The 20,045-nt window shown below is 37.8% G+C and overlaps 1 protein-coding gene across 2 annotated transcripts in view; it reads left to right on the top strand.

The window, feature by feature from the left end:
- Positions 1 to 20,045, top strand: part of TMOD3 (tropomodulin 3) — a 95,243-nt gene that overhangs the window by 59,661 nt on the left and 15,537 nt on the right. For both annotated transcript variants that reach the window (XM_074234672.1, XM_074234673.1), the window contains exons 4-5: positions 5,879 to 6,001; positions 19,277 to 19,366. In XM_074234672.1, coding sequence (XP_074090773.1) covers positions 5,879 to 6,001; positions 19,277 to 19,366 — 213 coding nt within the window. The remainder of the gene's footprint in view (positions 1 to 5,878; positions 6,002 to 19,276; positions 19,367 to 20,045) is intronic.

Raw genomic sequence — 20,045 nt, 5'->3', positions numbered from 1 at the left:
GGACATGTACTTGATTTCTAATTTGTTGACACCACAAACAGGGCTGCTATGAATATTTTACCCTTTTTCATCATCTCTTCAGGGTATAGACCCAGTAGTGGTATTGCTGGATCAAAGGGTATGCTCATTTTTGTTACCTTTTGGGCATAGTTCCAAATTTCTCTCCAGAGAGGTTGGATGACTTCACAGCTCCACCAACAGTATAATAGTGTCCCAGATTTCCCACAACCCTTCCAACAATGATCATTATCTTTTCTGGTCATATTGGCTAGTCTGAGAGGTGTGAGATGGTACCTCAGAGAAGCTTTAATTTGCATTTCTCTAATAAGCAATGATTTAGAGCAATTTTTCATATGGCTATCCATTGCTTTGATCTCCTCATCTGTAAATTGCCTTTGCATATCCTTTAACTTTTTGTCAATGGGGAACGGCTCTTATTTTAAAAATATGACTCAGTTCTCTGCATATTTTAGAAATGAGTCCTTTGTCAAAATCATTAGTTGTAAAGGTTGTTTCCCAATTTACTACATTTCTTTTGATCTTGGTTACCATGGTTTTATCTGTGCAAAAGCTTTTTAATTTAATGTAATTGAAATCATCTAGTTTGTTTTTGGTGATGTTCTCCATCTCTTCCTTAGTCAAAGTGCTTCCCTTTCCATAGATCTGACAGGTAAACTAGTCCTTGATCTTCTAATTTGCTTATAGTATTGTTTTTTATGTCTAAATCCTGTATCCATTTGGATCTTATTTTGGTAAAGGATGTGAGGTGTTGGTCTAATCTAAATTTCTTCCCTATTTCCAATTTTCCCAGCAGTTTTTATCAAAGAGAGAATTTTTATCCCAATAGCTGGACTCTTTAGGTTTATCAAATAGCAGATTACTATAATCATTTCCTGCTATTGCACCTAGTCTATTCCACTGATCCACCATTCTGTTTCTTAGCCAATACCAAATAGTTTTGATGACTGATGCTTTATAATATAATTTTAGATCAGGTAGGGCTAAGCCCCCTTCTTTTGCACTTTTTTTTTTCATTAAACTCTTGGAAATTCTTGACTTTTTATTTCTCCATATGAATTTATTTACAACTTTTTCTAACTCATTAAAGTTATTTTTTGGAATTTTGATTGGTAAGGCACTAAACAGGTAGTTTAGTTTTGAATTGTCATTTTTATTATATTAGCTCTACCTGTCCATGAGCAGTTGGTGTTTGCCCAGTTATTTAAGTCTGACTTAATTTGTATGAGAATTGTTTTATAATTGTTTTCAAAAAGTTTCTGAGTCTGTCTTGGCAAATAGACTCCCAGGTATTTTATATTGTCTGAGGTTACTTTGAATGGGATTTCTCTTTCTAGCTCTTCCTGCTGTATCTTGCTAGACATATATAGAAAAGTTGAGGATTTATGAGGGGTTATTTTATACACTGCAACTTTGCTAAAATTGCTAATGGTTTCCAGTAGTTTTTTTGGATGATTTCTTGGGATTCTCTAGGTAGACCATTGTATATGTCATCTGCAAAGAATGCGAGTTTTGTCTCTTCTTTCCCAATTCTAATTCTTTCAATTTCTTTTTTGTCTCTAATTGCTGAAGCTCACATTTCTAATACAATATTGAATAGTATTAGTGATAGTAGGCATCCTTGTTTCACCCCTGATCTTATTGGAAATGCCTCTAGCCTTTCCCCATTGAATATAATGCTTGTTGATAGTTTCAGATAGATACTTCTAATTATTCTAAGGAACCAGTCCATTTATTCCTACACTCCCTAGTCTTTTTGATAGGAATGGGTGCTGTATTGTGTCAAAAGCTTTTTCAGCATCTATTGATATATATATATACATATATATATATATATATATATATATATATATATATATATGATCATATAATTTCTCATAGGTTTGTTGTTGATATAATTGAGTATACTAACAGTTTTCCTAATATTGAACCAACCCTGAATTCCTGGGATAAATCCTGCTTGATCATAATGTATTATCCCAGTGATAACTTGTTGTAATTGTTTTGCTAAGATTTTATTTAAGATTTTTGCATCTATATTCATCAGGGAGATAGGTTTATAATTTTCTTTCTGTTTTAACTCTTTCTGGTTTAGGTATCAGCACCATATTGGTTTCATAGAAAGAGTTAGGCAGAGTTCTATCTTTCCTATTTTTCCAAAGAGTTTATATAGAATTGGAACCAGTTGTTCCCTAAGTGTTTGATAGAATTCACTTGTGAATCTATCAGGCCCTGGAGATTTTTTCTTGGGGAGTTCAGTGATGGCTTGTTGAATTTCTTTTACTGAGATAGGGGTGTTTAGGTATTTAATCTCCTCTTCATTTAACCTGGGCAACTTATATTTTTGTAAATATTCATTTCACTTAGATTATCAAATTTATTGGCATAGAGTTGGGCAAAATGATTTCAAATTATTACTTTAATATCCTCCTCATTGGTGGTGAGTTCACCTTTTTCATTTATGATAATAGCAATTTGGTTTTCTTCTTTCTTTATCAATTTTATTGGTTTTTTCATAAAACCAACTTTTGGTTTTATTTATTAATTCAATAGTTTTTTTGCTTTCAATTTTATTAATTTTTCCTTTAATTTTTAGAATTTCTAATTTGGTGTTTAGTTGGGGATTTTTAATCTGCTCTTTCTCTAATTTTTTTAGTTGCATATTTATTTCATTGATTTCCTCTTTCTCTAATTTATTCATGTAAGCATTTAAAGATATAATATATCCCCTGACAGCCGCTTTGAGTGAATCCTATGGGTTTTGGTATATTGTTTCATTATTGTCATTATCTAGGATAAAATGATTAATTCTTTCTATAATTTGTTTTTTGGTCCACTCATTCTTTAAAATGTGGTTATTCAGTTTCCAGTTGATTCGGCCCAATATTGCATATGACTTTTATTGTATTGTGATCCAAGAAAGATGTATTCACTATTTCTGCCTTTCTGCAGTTGATCATTAGGTTTTTATGTCCTAGTACATGGTCAATTTTTGTATAAGTGCCATGTACTGCAGAGAAAAAGGTATATTCCTTTCTATTTCTATCCCCATTCAGTCTCCTCCATAAGTCTACCATATCTAGCTTTTCTAACAATCTGTTTACCTCGTTAACTTCTTTCTTGTTTATTTTATGATTCGATTTATCTAGATCTGAGTGTGGGAGGTTGAGGTCTCCCACTAGTAGAGTTTTGCTGTCTTTGTCTTCCTGTAGTTTTTCCAGCTTCTCCTCTAAGAATTTGGATGCATATATATTCAGTATTGAAATAACTTTATTGTCCATAGTACCTTTTAGGAGGATAAAGTTTTCCTTCCTTATCTCTTTTAACATTATCTATTTTTGAAGCTGCCTTATCTGAGATAAGGATTGCTACCCCTGCTTTTTTTCACTTCTGCTGAAGCAAAATATATTTTGCTCCAACCTTTTACCTTTACTCTACATGTATCTCTCTGTTTCAAATGCATTTCTTGTAAGTAGCATATTGTAGGATTTTGGTTTTTAATCCACTCTGCTATTTGCTTATGTTTTAAGGGAGAGTTCATGCCATTCACATTCAAAGTTATGATTACTAATTCTTTATTGCCCTCCATGCTATCTTCCCTCTGTATTTTCCCCCTTTTCCCCCTTATCTATATTCCCCAGTATTTTGTTTCTGAATACCACCCCCTTCAGTGTATTTGCCCTCCTATATCCACCCCCTGACCTTTCTTTCCCCTTCCCCTTTTTCCCTTTTCTCTTCCCTTCCTTTTGCTAGTTCCTCTTTTTTCCCCCCTCCCTTCCCTTTCTCCATACCCTCCTCCCCTTTTCCCCTTTTAGTACTTGAAAATTAAGATTTTTTTTAAGTTAACTGAGTATGTGTGTGAATTAACTTTAAGCCAAGTCTGATGAGAAGAAGATTCAGGTATTTCTTATCTCCTCCCTTCTTCCCCTCTATTACCACAGGTATTTTTCCTGCTAGTGTCTCCTGTCTTTTCTTTCTGGGTTTTGTGAGTCAGATTTCTGTTAAGAGGTTTGTTTCATATCATAGATGGGGAAAGATCATGAGACTTTGGAACTGTGCCTGTCTTCTCTCCTCCATCTTGGCCAGAAGTGTCGTCACACCCAGCTAGGTATCTTAAGTGTCTGAGGCCGGATTTGAACTCAGGTACTCCTGACTCCAAGGCCAGTGCTGTATCCACTGTACCACCTAGCCGCCCCTACAATAGTCATCTTGTAAAAGTAAACATAATTCCCTCACACCCTACAAATAAAGAGAAACCTCAAGAAAAATAAAGTGAGAGGAAAAAAAAGTTTGTTTCAGTCTATAATCAGTTACCATCAGTTTTGTCTTTGGAATGGATTTGCATTCTTTATCTTAAGTCTATCAGAAAATTGCTTCAATGTTTTTTCCCACAGTTGCTTTTGCTAACTGTATTTCCCTCCATACTAATTACCCCCATCCCCATTTATTCTATTCTCTCTCTCCTTTGTCCCTCAAAAGTGTATTGTATCTGACTACCCTCCTATTTTCCTCTGGGGTAAAATAGATTTCTATACCCATTTGAGTGCATATATTATTTCTCCTCTTTCTCTTCCAATGAGAGTTAAGGCTCACTCACTTTCCCTCACCTTCTCACTTTCCATTCCATTCCATTTTCTTGCCTCTTTTATGTGAAATAACTTAACCCATTCTACCTCACCTTTCCTTTTCTCCCAGTACATTTCTTTCTCACCCATTAACTCTGTATTTATAATATATTATATTATAATATTATATATGTTTCATATATTATAATATTATATATAATATTATAATATATTATAAAAGTTCCCTCTTGTGCTATGTTGGCTGCTAGACCCTTGATTGAAGAAGAAAAAAAGATTAGTTTTACTTGTCATTTCTTGAAACTGGGATTTCTGAAATGAATTCAATTAAAGAGAAGCTAGAAAATATCTTGTGATGATCTTTCCTGACCTATATAAGCCTCTTGTTTTTGGATCCCCTTATGGTTTAATTGAATCATAATAAATGAGTCTTTACTCATTTATTATTATTAATTCTTGTCAAATTACTTGTTATAAATTTGAAATGGTTAGAGTATGTCGATTTATTTTCCTATAAAAGTTCAGGCCTATGCTTATTGGTTTTTTTTTTTTTTTTTTTGTGCAAGGCAGTGGGGTTAAGTGCCTTGCCCAAGGCCTCACAGCTAGGTAATTTTTAAGTGTCTGAGGCCAGATTTGAACTCAGGTACTCCTGACTCCAGGGCCGGTGCTCTATCCACTGCGCTACCTAGCCCATCCCTCTATGCTTATTATTGATAATCAACTTTTTAAAAGATGAACTTATTGAAAGAGAGGTACCACCAACATCAACTCTGAAACCAAGTATGTGAAACTTAAGGAACAATAATAAAAATTTTATCAGAAACTTCTGGATATTTAGAATATGTTGAAATTGAGATTTTGTGTCCCTGAACTTCTCCAACTTCAGTCAATTCTAAAGATATACCAGCCATATTTATTATTTAGGAATGATAGTTTAAACTTTTTTTTAATTACATTTTAATGCTGAACCTTTTAAGGTTAGATAGCATACTCCTAGAAGGTGTAATTTGCTATCTAGTGATTAGAAAATTTTTCAAGTAATTATTCCTACTTCTTTCACTCACAGTATAACTCCTATAATATTTCAAAAAAGGTTCATTTTTGCATATCTAAGGATCAAATTGAATTATTAGGGATGCTTATCCCTTTATAAATGTTTTTAAAATTGTTTTGATGTTTTTTTTCTTCAGGAAGAAATGTATATAGGTAAGTATAATAAACACTATGATGGCAAGTCAATAGTATATTAATATTAATAAAATTATTTTATTTTACAGGGAAAATATTTATCCCTAAACAGAAACCCATACAGTCTTATACAGAAGAAAAAGTATCCCTTGATCCAGAATTAGAAGAGGCTTTGACAAGTGCTTCTGATACAGAATTATGTGACCTTGCAGGTAAGTATCTCTTTTAAAACAAAATATGGGGGCAGCTAGGTGGCACAGTGGATAGAGCACCGGCCCTGGAGTCAGGAGTACCTGAGTTCAAATCCGGCCTCAGACACTTAATAATTACCTAGCTGTGTGGCCCTGGGCAAACCACTTAACCCTGTTTGCCTTGCAAAAACCTAAAAAAAAAAAAAATATGGTAAGGGTTAGGCGCTGTCTGTGTGTGTGTGTGTGTGTGTGTGTGTGTGTGTGTGTGTGTGTGTGTAGATTCATAGAACATTATGCAACAGGAGGGATCTGCCACTTCTTGCCATAATCATCAGGTGCCCCTACCCCTGCAGTATCCAGGTTCAGTACTGCCAATACCTTCCCTTGTGCCTCCTCATGAATAAAATTCCCTTCCTTAAACCTTCCTCCATGTTATGTATTGACAGAGACTTGGAATTTCCCAGGTGATGTTGTATCCTTGACTTTCCTTACATTATCTATGTTGCATTTTCTGTCATATCCCATACTAAGTTGGTCCTTTTAGAGAGGAGTCAGAATCCCCTTTCTCTTCACTGTTGCTCTCAGACTCTGCCTCTGCCACAGTCACTTAGCATGTTCTCCTTTGGTTTTTATACTGCTCAAATTTTATCCAATTCAGATCCTAGGGACAATTATTTTTTTGCCTGTCAAGCCAGATTTATGGGTGTCCTTCCTTTCTCAAGGAGTTCACTGCTGACTCACAATCTTCATCTCCACCTTAGTTCTTGCCTCATACTTGGAGACTGTCGTTGGAATCACAACCTATTAATAGGTTCCTGAGATGTAGTTCTCTAGCTTAGCTATAGATAGGAAAGTTTGTAACTTTAATCTCACAATCCAAAGCAAGAATAGTACTTCCATAATCAAAAGTTATAAAATTGCTTCCTCTTTTTTCCTTCTCTCCATGTCAAAATCCTTTGATATTATTCTCTGTATTTCCTTCTTATTGTAGACTCTGCTTAGGAAATGGCCTCCCTCCTTGGGAAGGCCAACTTCTATCCATATGTACCCTGTATTCTCTAGCCAGTTGTTCCCAAAATTATAATCTGCCTCTAGGCTTCAGTTTCTCCCTATCTCCATTTTCCTTTCCTGTTTCCTACAATTGTATCCAAGTCTCCTTTATCTTTTAAAAAACATTCAATAGGAGGAGATTTGGAGAAGTTGGTGGAGTAGATCAAAAAATTCCAAGCTTTTTAGATTTCCTTCTCTAACAAGTCAAAAAGCACTCATAGTGAAAGTAGAGCAACAAAAACAAACAAAATGTGTGGCAGAACAGTGTTCCTTCTGGGACAACTGGAGAAGGTCCACACAAAGATCCTGGGACCAAGGTTTTGCCAGTTGAGTGAAGTGTAAACACTTGAAAATATCATATCCAGAAAAGTTAAACATAATCCTGAATTGGAGAAAAAATGAATTTTCAACAAATTGACCTAGAGATGGATATAAGAAAAAAAGCTGCTGAAATTTTTTTTTAAGTGAGTACTCAAAGGAGATAAAAACCTAATCATAGTTTTTTTTTTTTGGAAATAAAAAAGACAAGGGTTTGTCTTCAAAGGAAGATGCTGAAGCAAAAAAAAAAAAAAAGAAAGCCTTTTCTTCCCCAAAGAGTAACAACTACTCAAAAAGTGTTCATAGAGGAACTCAAAATAGACTGTAAAAATCAAATAAGAGAGATTGAGCAAAAACTAAAAAAGAAAATAACAATCTAAGAAAAACAAAAAAATATTAAGAGAAAGTAAACCAACTAGAAAAGGAAATCCAGAATCTTAAGGAAGAAAATGATTCTTTGAAATTAGATTTGGGTAAGAGGAAATCAGTTAAATTTTAAGAGACCAAGAAATCCTAAAACAAAACATAAAGAATGAAAAAAGTAGAAGAGAAGGTAAAACACCCCCCAAGAAAAACAATAAATTTGGAGCACTGGACAAGAAGAGAAAACATAAGAGTAATTGAATAACCTGAAAGCTATGATCAAAAAAGGAGCTTGATAGAATAATACAAAAAAAAAAATTGAAAGAATATTGTCCTGAGGTGCTAGAACAAGAGGGGAAATCTAGAAATTGAAAAAACTCATCTGTCTCCACCTGAAAGGGATACTAGGAAAAAAACTGATAGGAATATCATAGCTGAATTCCAAAACCCCCCAGACAGTACTAAGAACAAGAAAAAAAAATCAGATATGGTAGAACCATAATTAGAGTTACCTAAGACCTAGCCACAGCCTCTTTTTGGAACACAACATAAAGTAAGAAGCCAGACTTCAGAAGACTAAGAAGTGGGCAAAAGAATTGGGATTGTGGCTCAAAATATCATACCCAGAAAAGTTAAACATAATCCTGAATGGGGAAAAAAATGAATATTGAACGAATTACCAGACTTGCAGGATTTTATTGCAAAAAGCCATGAACTTAATAGAAAATTTGAAATATAAAAATAAAGAAAAATATAAGATAAACATCAAAGACTAATTCCAAGGGACTCAAAAAAGGACCAATTATTTACTCTCTATACATGGAAATGTAAACTGTATGTCCAAGATTGTTATTAGTAAATGGCTAGATAGAACGAAAGATGGTGGTAGAACTGAATATGATTGAGATTCTTAGGTCTAGGAAAAGGTTTTTAAAAAAGTTACCATCTTGGGGGTGGGGCCAAGATGGCAACAAGAAGGGATCGAGTCTTAGGAGCTCTCTGATAAAAACTCATAAACTAAGAACTCTAACTAAACTTTCGAGAGACGGAACCCACAAAGGGACCCAGTGAGGCAGTTCTCCTACTCAAGGTAACCTGGAAAAGAGCAGAAAGGCTCTGCTCCTGGGGGTCAAAGGGGCAGCACACCAGAGGGGTGGCCTGCCAGAGCCAAAGAACCTCAGCCTCCCGGAGGCAGCCCCAGGTCACTGGGAGTGGCGGCTCACAGCAGCGGGGGAGTCTCCTGAGCTGCACCCCAGGGAGCACCCGCACAAAGTGGGGGAACAGCGGGGGACCTCTGCCAGAGCGAGCACGGGGAGTCCAGCCCTCAGGGCACACAGTGAGCAGCATGGCCCAGGCAGTCCAGATCCAGGAAACAGAAGCAGGCAGAGCTGGTAAGCAGGAGCCCCCAGGGCATGAACCCATTGAGCTGAGGGAGGGGATTGAAGAGAAACTGCTGAGCTCTGTCCTCTGCCCCTGGAACAGGACTCTGGGGCTCCGACCACATTCAGATCCTGATCCCAGTCTAGGCCCCCCCCCCCCAATAGAACAACAGGGCCCCCCCCCCCCACCTCAGCCCCGTGGCAGAGGGAGGTGCTTATGGTCATTCACAGACCAGGAGGGAGGACAGAACCTCACACACTGAGACCCCTGTGGGAGTGTCCCAAAAGCTCAGGAAGCACCCTAAAAAACAGGCTTAGGCTGGGAAAATGAACAAGCAAAGAAACAAGACGAAGACCATTGAGAAATATTTTGCAAATGAGCCCAAGAAGGATCAAAATACTCAGTCTGAAGATGAGGAAGCACAAGCTCCTGCATCTAAAGACTCCAAGAAAAACAGAAATTGTACTCAGGCTATGATAGAGCTCAAAAAAGACTTTGAAAATCAAATGAGGGAGTTGGAAGAAAAACTGGGAAAAGAAAGGAGAGAGATGCAGGAAAAGCATGAAAATGAAGTCAGCAGCTTAGTCAAGGAAATCCAAAAAAATGCTGAAGAAAGTAGCATGCTAAAAAACAGCTTAGGTCAAATGGATAAAACAGTTCAAAAAGTTATTGAGGAAAAGAATGCTTTAAAAAGCAAAATTGGCCAGATGGAAAAAGAGATAAGAAAACTCTCTGAGGAGAACAAATCCTTCAGACAAAGAATAGAATTCAGGGAGATTGATGAATTTGCCAGAAATCAGGAATCAATACTTCAAAACCAAAAAAATGAAAAATTAGAAGAAAATGTGAAATATCTCATTGAAAAAACAACTGATATGGAAAACAGACTTAGGAAAGATAATCTGAAAATTATTGGAATACCTGAAAGTCATGATCAGGAAAAGAGCCTTGACATCATTTTCAAAGAATTACTACAGGAAAATTGCCCTGATATCCTAGAAGCAGAGGGCAAAAATGGAGAGAATCCACCTATCCCCTTGAGAAAGAGATCCCAAAAAACCAACCCCCAGGAATATTATAGCCAAGTTCCAGAACTCCCAAGTCAAAGAGAAAATATTACAAGCAGCCAGAAGGACACAGTTCAAATATCGTGGAGCTGCAGTCAGGATCACACAGGACTTAGCAGCAACTACATTGGAGGCTCGTAGGGCTTGGAATACAATATACCAGAAGGCAAAAGAGCTTAGAATGCAGCCAAGAATGAACTACCCAGCAAGGCTGAATGTCCTCTTTGAGGGAAAAAGATGGACTTTCAATGAACCAGGGGAATTTCAAGGTTCCTTTTGGAATGGCCAGAGCTGAACAGAAGGTTTGATCTTCAGATACAGGACTCAGGTGAAGCATGGAGATTGGAGGAGAGGGGGGAAATATGAGGGACTTAATGAGGATGAACTGCATGTATAGAAAAATGATACTGATAATATTCATATGAACCATCTCAGTTAATAGAGCAGGCAGAGAGAGCTTTTATAGTTGAAGCACAGGAGAAAACTGAATTCGAAGATAAAATAGGGTGTAAAAATGGAGTCAATAGAAAAAAAAGGGAAATGGAATGGGAGAAAGAAAAAGGAGAGGGGGGAATAGTCCAAGATATTTCACATAATATTTCTTTTTATTACAATGAGCTATTGCAATGATATGGAAGGGGGGAGGCAAGGGGGAATGAGGGAATCTTTGCTCTCATCAGAGGTGACTAGGAGAGGAATCAGCATATATACTCAATGGGGTATAGGCATCTGGAGTAAGGAGGGGGGGGGGCAGGGGGAAGGGGTGGGGATGTGAATAAAGGAGGAGAGGATGGACCATGGGGGGAGAGTGGCCAGATATAATACATTTTCTTTTTTTACTTCTTGCAAGGGGCTGGGATTGGAAGGTCTGCCCAGGACCATAGAGCCAGGTGGATTCTGGGCCTAAGAGGTGGTATGGGGGCTCAGGGCTTCTTGGCCCCAGGACCAGGGATCTGTCTTCTGTGCCATTCAGCGACCCTACAGCAGTCAGAGTGAAAGGAGAGAGGAAATATAGTACATGGTAGTGGAGAAATAAGAAAGGAGGGAGTTGTGATCAGCAGGGGCAACCTTGGAAAAATATGGAAGTAACTTTTGTGATGGACTTATCATAAAGAATGTGATTCACCCACAACAGAGTTGATGGTGTTGGAACAAAGACTGAAGCACATCTTTTGTTATTATTATTTGGGGGAGGGTGCAGGGCAAGTGGGGCTGGGTGGCCTGCCTGGGGCCACATAGCAGGGTGATCTTTGGGTGTCTGGGGCCGGATTCGAACCCAGGTGCTCCTGGCTCAAGGGCCAATGCTCTGTCTGCCACCCAGCCACCCCTACTATTGTTACTATTTTATTTTATTTTGGGGTCTTTTTTTTTTCTTCTTTTTTGGTTTTTTCAGGGCAGTGGGGATTGGGTGGCTTGCATGTCACATGGCTGGGTGATTATTGGGTTTACGAGGCTGGATATGGACTCGGGTGCTCGTGGCTCCAGGGCTGGTGCTTTGTCCATTGCGCCACCTGGCCATACCTACAATTATTACTATAATTTTTTTTAATTTTAATTCTTTTTCTCTCCCCTTTCCTTTTTTTGCCCAAGCAAGTCTATCTCTATTCATGGGGGGGAGGGGTATTTTGTTTACTTGTAAACAAGAATATTTTATTAATGTAAAAATAACATTTGTACAAAATGAGAATAAAAATAAATTAAAAAAATAAAACAATAAAAATAGAAGTTATGCAAAAAAAATAAAAAAGTCACCATCTTATGTAAATGAGGAGAAGAAGAATTGATACAGAGATGTGGAAGGAGAGCTGGTAGTTCTGGAAACCTGCTCTCATCAGAAATGGGTTAAAAGGAAACAATACAAATAACATAAAAGGTTATAAAAGCTCACAAAATTCAGAAAGAAGAGGATGGGATAGAGAGGGTAATGACTTAGAGGGTAAGGGAATAGGATAAGAATGGTATATAGAAAGGTGTGAAAATTAATGGGGATGTAGATCAAAGGAAAAGGGAGTATAGAAGTGTGTGTAAGGGTAGGATTCTTTGAATGACAGTTAATTAGGGAATTGGAGGGTGGGAGTAAATAGCAGAAGTAACAGCACTGAGAAGCAATGCTTTCAGGAAATGTTATAAAAATGAGTTATTCACACAAATGAAATATATATGTATACATACATATATGAATTTATATATCTGTGTGTGGGTGTGAATATGTATTTATAAAAACTGTCTCTCTATATATAAACATGGGTGTATGTGTCTGTGTGTATGTATATGTGTCTTTGTGTGTGTGTGTATACATATTTATGTATATATATACACATATGTCTATATCTGTGCTTAATTATAGTCATTTTGGAGGAAGGTGGAAAGGGGGGAAAAGTAAACAGTATACACAGCAGAGAAGAGAAGAAAACCTACAAAGAAACAAAGAAAAGATTCACAGTTTTAAACACAGTATATAACATTATTATATGGAGTTTCATGAAATTGAAAGTTTATTGCTTCATATTATGAATCCTCTTATGTTTTGCTGTGCACATGATGACTTTTTTATTTTGCAAAATAAAAAATTTATATTGTGGGGAAAAAAGAATCTTCAATATATCCTATCATCCTCTCAAGCTACTACTATCCTATGTTTTTGTTCCCTTTTACAGCAAAAACCTTAGAAATTACTGTCTATACTTATTCCCTACTCTTCCTCATCCCTCACTCACTTCTTAGCCCTCATAAGTATGGCTTCTTACTTTATCCTTTAAATGAAATAGCTGTCTCCAAAATTTAGTGATCTTTTAATTTCCAAAACAAATGACTTTTCTGTATCCTTTACTTCCTAATATTTGATACTGAAAAATCCTCTATTCACGCTTGTCTCTGTGGATTTTGTTTTGTTTTTTTGGTATTTAATATTTATTCTCATTTTGTACAAATAATTTTTTATACATTAATAAAATATTCTTGTTTAAGAGTAAACTAAATACCCCCCCAAAAAATATAGACTTGCTTGAGCGATAAAGTAAAGGGGAGAGAAAAAAAATTGAAATTAAAAAAAGAAAAAATAATAGTAAGAATTGTAGGTATGGCCATATGGCGCAATGGACGGAACACCAGCCTTGGAGCCAGGAGCACCCGAGCCCATATCCAGCCCCGTACGCCCAACAATCACCCAGCTGTGTGACATGCAAGCCACCCCAACCCCACTGCCCTGCAAAAACTAAAAATAATAAAAAAGACCCAAAATATAATAAAATAGTAATAATAGTAGGGGTGTCTGGGTGGTGGACAGAGCATTGGCCCTTGAGCCAGGAGCACCCAGGTTCAAATCCAGCCTCCCACACCCAATGATCACCCTGCTATGTGGCCCCAGGCAGGCCACCCAGCCCCATTTGTTCTGCACCCCCCCCAAATAATAATAATGATAATAATAAAAATGTGCTTCAGTCTTTGTTCCAACACCAACAACTCTGTCGTGGGTGGATCACATTCTTTATGATAAGTCCATCACAAAAGTTACTTCCGTATTTTTCCAACTTTGCCATTGCTGATCACAACTCCCTCCTTTTGTATTTCTCGCAACTCCCTCCTTTCGTATTTCTCCACTACCATGTACTATATTTTCTCTCTCCTTTCACTCTGTCTCTGCTGTAGGGTAGCTGAGTGGCGCAGCAGGAAGATTCCCTGGCCCTAGGGCCCCAAGGCCCCAAGCGCCCCTACCACCCCTTAGGCCCAGCATCCACCTGGCCCTATGGTCCTGGACAGGCCTACCAATCCCAGCCCCTTGCAAGAAGTAAAGAAGAAAATGTGTTATATCTGACCACTCTCCCCCCATGGTCCATCCTCTCCTCCATCACTCACAACATCCCCCTTCCCTCTCTCCTCCCTCCCTTCTCCTTACTCCAGATGCCTATACCCCATTGAGTATATATGCTGTTTTCTCTCCTAGGCACCTCTGATGAGAGCAAAGGTTCCCTCATTCCCCCTTGCCTTCCCCCTACCATATCATTGCAATAGCTCATTGTAATAAAGAAAAATCTTACTACATGAAATATCTTGGCCCATTCCCCTTCCCCTTTTTCTTTCTGTTCACTCCATTTTTACACCATATTTTTATCTTCAAATTCAGCTTTCTCCTGTGCTTCAAGTATAAAAGCTCCCTCTACCTGCTCTGTTAACTGAGAAGGTTCATATGAGTATTATCAGTGTCATTTTTCTATGCAGGAATACATGCAGTTCATCCTCATTAAGTCCCTCATATTTCCCCCCTCTCCTCCAATCTCCATGCTTCACCTGAGTCCTGTTATCTGAAGATCAAACCTTCTGTTCAGCTCTGGCCATTCCAACAGGAACATTGGAAATTCCGCTGGTTCATTGAAAGTCCATCTTTCTCCCTCAAAGAGGACATTCAGCCTTGCTGGGTAGTTCATTCTTGGCTGCATTCTAAGCTCTTTTGCCTTCTGGTATATTGTATTCCAAGCCCTACAAGCCTCCAATGTAGTTGCTGCTAAGTCCTGTGTGATCCTGACTGCAGCTCCACGATATTTGAACTGTGTCCTTCTGGCTGCTTGTAATATTTTCTCTTTGACTTGGAAGTTCTGGAACTTGGCTATAATATTCCTAGGGGTTGGTTTTTTGGGATCTCTTTCTCAAGGGGATCGGTGCCCTCTGCTTCTAGAATATCAGGGCAATTTTCCTGTAGTAATTCTTTGAAAATGATGTCAAGGCTCTTTTCCTGATCATGACTTTCAGGTATTCCAATAATTTTCAAATTATCTTTCCTAAGTCTGTTTTCCATATCATTTGTTTTTTCAATGAGATATTTCACATTTTCTTCTAATTTTTCATTTTTTTGGTTTTGAAGTATTGATTCCTGATTTCTGGCAAATTCATCAATCTCCCTGAATTCTATTCTTTGTCTGAAGGATTTGTTCTCCTCAGAGAGTTTTCTTATCTCTTTTTCCATCTGGCCAATTTTGCTTTTTAAAGCATTCTTCTCCTCAATAACTTTTTTGAACTGTTTTATCCATTTGACCTAAGCTGTTTTTTAGCATGCTATTTTCTTCAGCATTTTGTTTTGGATTTCCTTGACTAAGCTGCTGACTTCATTTTCATGTTTTTCCTGCATCTCTCTCCTTTCTTTTCCCAGTTTTTCTTCTAACTCCCTCATTTGATTTTCAAAGTCTTTTTTTGAGCTCTGTCATAGCCTGAGCCCAATTTCTGTTTTTCTTGGAGTCTTTAGATGCAGGAGCTTGTGTTTCCTCATCTTCAGACTGAGAGTTTTGATCCTTCTTGGGCTCATGTGCAAATATTTCTCAATGGTCTTCCTCTTGTTTCTCTGCTTGCTCATTTTCCCAGCCTAAGCCTGTTTTTGGGGTGCTTCCTGAGCTTTTGGGACACTCCCACAAGGGTCTCAGTATGAGAGTCTCTGTCCTCCCTCCTGGTCTGTGAATGACCATAAGCGCCCCCCTCTGCCACGGGGCTGAGGTGGGGGGGGGGCCCTGCTGTTCTATGGGGGGGCCTAGACTGGGATCAGGATCTGAATGTGGTTAGAGCTCCAGAGTCCTGTTCCAGGGGCAGAGGACAGAGCTCTGCAGTCTCTCTCTCTTCACTCCCTTCCCTCAGCTCAGTGGGCTCATGCCCTGGGGGCTTCTGCTTAGCGGCTCCACCTGCTTCTTTTCCCTGGATCTGCTCTGCCTTGGCCATGCTGCTGCTGGCTGCTGACTGTGTGCCCTGAAGGCTGGGCTCCACGTGCTCCCTCTGGCAGAGGTCCCCCGCTGCTCCCCTACTTTGTGCCTGGTGCTCCCCAGGATGTAGCTCAGGTGACTCCCCCACTGCTGTGAGCTGGGGCTGCCTCCAGGAGGCTGGAGTTCTTCCTGCCACCCCTTTGGCTGGCTGCCCCTCCGACCCTGGGGAGCAGAGCCTTTCTGCTCTTTTCCAGGTTACCTTGAGTAGAACTGCCTTGCTGGGTCCCTTTGTGGGTTCTGTCTCTCGAAAGTTTAGTTAGAGTCCTTAGTTTATAGTTTTTATGAGAGAGCACCTAGGAGAGTTCCTCTCTTGTTGTCATCTTGGCTCCACCCCCCCTTCCAATTTTCTTAATATTTATTGCTTTCTCTCTTTTTTTCCTATCTGAATACTCCTCAGTCCCTTTTCCTGGATCATAATCCATGTCACAACCCCTAAATATGAAGGTCCCCAAGGCTCTGTCTAGGACCTTCTCTTTTTTCTATATATTTCTATATTCTTCATTCTATATTTTTTGTATCAGCATCCATAGCTTTAATTAACATCTCTCTACAGAAGATTCTTAGATTTCTACACCAGTTTGCCCCTTTAATGATATCTCATTTCCTGTCTCCATTCCTTTGCACTGGCTATCTCCATTGTGTGGAATGTTTTTCCTTCACATCTTTTCCTTATTAAATTTCTGGTTTAATTCAAAACTCAACTCCTAACACCTCCTACATGAACCTTTTTTTTTTTTTGATTCTCACATCTGCTAATCCTTTTTCTGTACTTTATGTATTTGGTATACATTTTACATACAGGATTTCCCAAAAAATCTCAGTGCAGTTTTAAGATTTGGGTACATCTGTGTGCATATCTTTTTTTTTTTTTAAGGTTTTTGCAAGGCAATGGGGTTAAGTGGCTTGCTCAAGGCCACACAGCTAGGTAATTATTAAGTGTCTGAGATCGGATTTGAACCCAGGTACTCCTGGCTCCAGGGCCAGTGCTTTATCCACTACTCTATGCCCACTGTGTGCATATCTTTGCACATTTGATCCCCCATACCTGATAGGATTTAATAAGCTCCTTGAGGACAATGACTTTTTTCAATTTTAGCTTTGTATCCTAAGTGTATAACATGGTGCTGGTACATACTAAGTAAGTACTTAATGAAGGCTTTTGAATTGATTGATTTTTGAAACTAGAAGGAGACTACTCAGTAAGCCCCTCAAGGAAACTGAGGTCCAGAGACGTCAAGTCATTAGCTCACTGAAGTTACCCACTTCAGTTAGTAGTAGAGTCTCTGACTTTAGGTCTTTGACTCTTATTTTGGTATTTCTTTATACTGCTCTGTTTCCACTAATACATGAATATATAGATACATCTTCTTACCTCTGTAGAAGATTAACCATTATTCCAATTATCTTTTTGGTGTTCTGGAAAATATGTTTGAGTTTTATCTTTGACACTGTCAATCTCAGAGAAAAGCTTTCCATTAAATTTTATAGTGCAATTTTTATTTTGATAAGATTTCTTTTACTTTTAGCTTGTTCCAAGTTTCCAATTGCAAACCAAACACAGAAATATTTTCTCAATTGGCAGGTAAGCGAAGTATTGGGTGTCAACCAAATATTTAAGCAATAGAAGGAACCTTTTTTTTCTTAAATCAGTGCTAAGTTTTGCCCTGTTGAAGCACATGATTCAGGTAGCTGGGCAAGATGACTGGTGGATAACAACAGAGTGGTTGCTTTTGCTTGGTCATACTTCTTATCCTGCTTATTTTCCAAAAATGGTCAGGGGAAGAACCAGAACCATCACTGCTGCTTTCAAATGGGCCACTCTCCTGGGCTAGGAACAGAACAGAAACTTCTGTAGGACCCAATTCTCATTCTCCCTCCCTGGATGGAAAAAGGTGAATGGTGGTCTTCAAGAAAAACGAACATGCAAACTAACCCTGTTATAAAGACTAACACATAGGACCATAGATAGGGTTGATTCCTTATTAGTCATATGGACAAAGTCATGACTTTTACCTGCTCTAAATATGTATTTCATAGCTATAGCAAATGGTGCTACGTAAGTATGCCACCTTCCAGATTATTTTATAAAATAGATATAAGGATAATACCCCATTAAAATCATTAAGTGATGTATTCATCAGAATGGAATGTGCCAAAAAGCGTTTTACACAATTAAACTTGGAGCCTAAATTTTGTAAATGATAATGAAATAAATTTCCCCTCCAAAGTAGCATTTTTAAACAGTATAATCAGAACTTAAAACATTCTGTCTCCATATAATGTGATATTTTTATGTACTTAATAGGAAGATAGATGTTTATTATTCAAGAAGGTGAAGTTAAGCAATCTGGAACAAAAAATGGGGATAAATTGAGTACAAGAAATTTTGTGACCTGTAGTCATTTCTTGCTTTTCACTGCATTTTTGTCCTAAGAACTGGTTTAGAAAAGAGAATTTCAAAATGTTAATATTTTAATCTCATAATCAAGACAATAGGCAGTCTTGATAGAGGGGTATAGTAAAAAGTAGATCTCATAGGAAGATAGGTTCAAATTTATATCGGCCCCAAAATCAGTTAAGACTTGAATTAAGATGCTAGCTTGGGGACCCTGAACAATCACTTAACTTCTCAGTGCCCCCAAGTAACTTTTTTTTGGGGGTTTGGGTTTTTTGTTTTTTTTTTGTAAGGCAAACGGGGTTAAGTGGCTTGCCCAAGGCCACACAGCTAGGTAATTATTAAGCGTCAGAGGCTGTATTTGAACCGAGGTCCTCCTGACTCCAGGGCCGGTGCTCTATCCACTACACCACCTAGCCACCCCCCAAGTAACTTTTTAAAACCAGACTTTGTAGGACAGCTACTGGCTGGTATTCTTGGAAAGAGAAGATTTTCTCATAGGTTCTGTAGACTAATGAAATGACCAATCTAAACCAAACTGTGAAAAGTAGATGAATTCAGGGGTGGCTAGGTGGTGTAGTGGATAAAGCACCAGCCCTGGAGTCAGGAGTACCTGGGTTCAAATCCGGTCTCAGACGCTTAATAATTACCTAGCTGTGTGGCCTTGGGCAAGCCACTTAACCCCGTTTGCCTTGCAAAAAAAAAAAAACCCTAAAAAATAAGTAGATAAATTTGTAGCTACCTTTTTTTGCTAGAAGAGGGTGGTAGTGTTTGGGATGTTACAGAGATACTATAAATGGGTTAACTGATGCATGAACTGCTTGGGGAAAGAATGAATCCAGTGATATTAAGAAGGTTGAGAAGTGAGAATTTAACTATATTTCAAATTAATAGGAACTTATTTTAAATGGTATTTTGAGAGGTTGAAAAATATTTGTATCCTACAAATAAGAAAAAAAGAAATTTTCTTTTTTCTTTATAGCAATCCTTGGAATGCATAATTTGATAACTAACACCCAACTCTGTGATATAGTAGGAAGTAACAACAGTGTGAGCAAGGATGATTTTTCAAGTAAGTATCGATTTTTCAATGAGTTTTATTGCATCATTGTACATTAATTTTATCATTCATACTGTTTCATATTGATAGTGAACATGAAATCTATTAATGATGTTGTAGGAGATCCATAAATATACATTAAATAATTCATTTCTTCGTTAAAAGTTTATTCCAAAGGACAAAAATAACACCATTTCTATCACAATTGGAAATTAGATTGTCTGTGATAAGAGAGTTAAATAAACTAAAATGGCGGTAATCCAAAATTATTTAGGTTTTTATACTGACATTTTTAGCAGCAAATAGTACTTTACAACAATTCAAATAGAAAAATGAAATGTATTGTAAAGCTCTGATTCAGGAGAAGTTAGAAACCTGTACATAGCTTCTGAACTAGCAAGTTCCTCTGAACACATTCTAGAAACCTACTAATTATGTTATATATAAATATATAATGATACCAGCTTATGTATTAACATGGTTATTCTGGATTCATAAAATGAAAGGATGTAGAATTGGAAGGAACCTTAGAGACCATGTAGTTGAACCTTCCACTCTTGGTCAATCCTTCTCTCAGTGAGCTTTCAACTTTTGAGTAGAAGGTACTGGAGGTCTCTGTCCTTCATCAAAGCCTGTGTGGATCTCATGTCTTCTTCTTTGTAATTCCCTTTCCTCATTGTCATTGTTCCTT

Source organism: Macrotis lagotis, chromosome 4, assembly GCF_037893015.1.
Source record: "Macrotis lagotis isolate mMagLag1 chromosome 4, bilby.v1.9.chrom.fasta, whole genome shotgun sequence".
NCBI classification, from domain to species: Eukaryota; Metazoa; Chordata; class Mammalia; order Peramelemorphia; family Peramelidae; genus Macrotis; species Macrotis lagotis.
The sequence above is the reverse complement of the archived record's forward strand: the minus strand, read 5'-3'. Positions and strand labels throughout refer to the sequence as shown.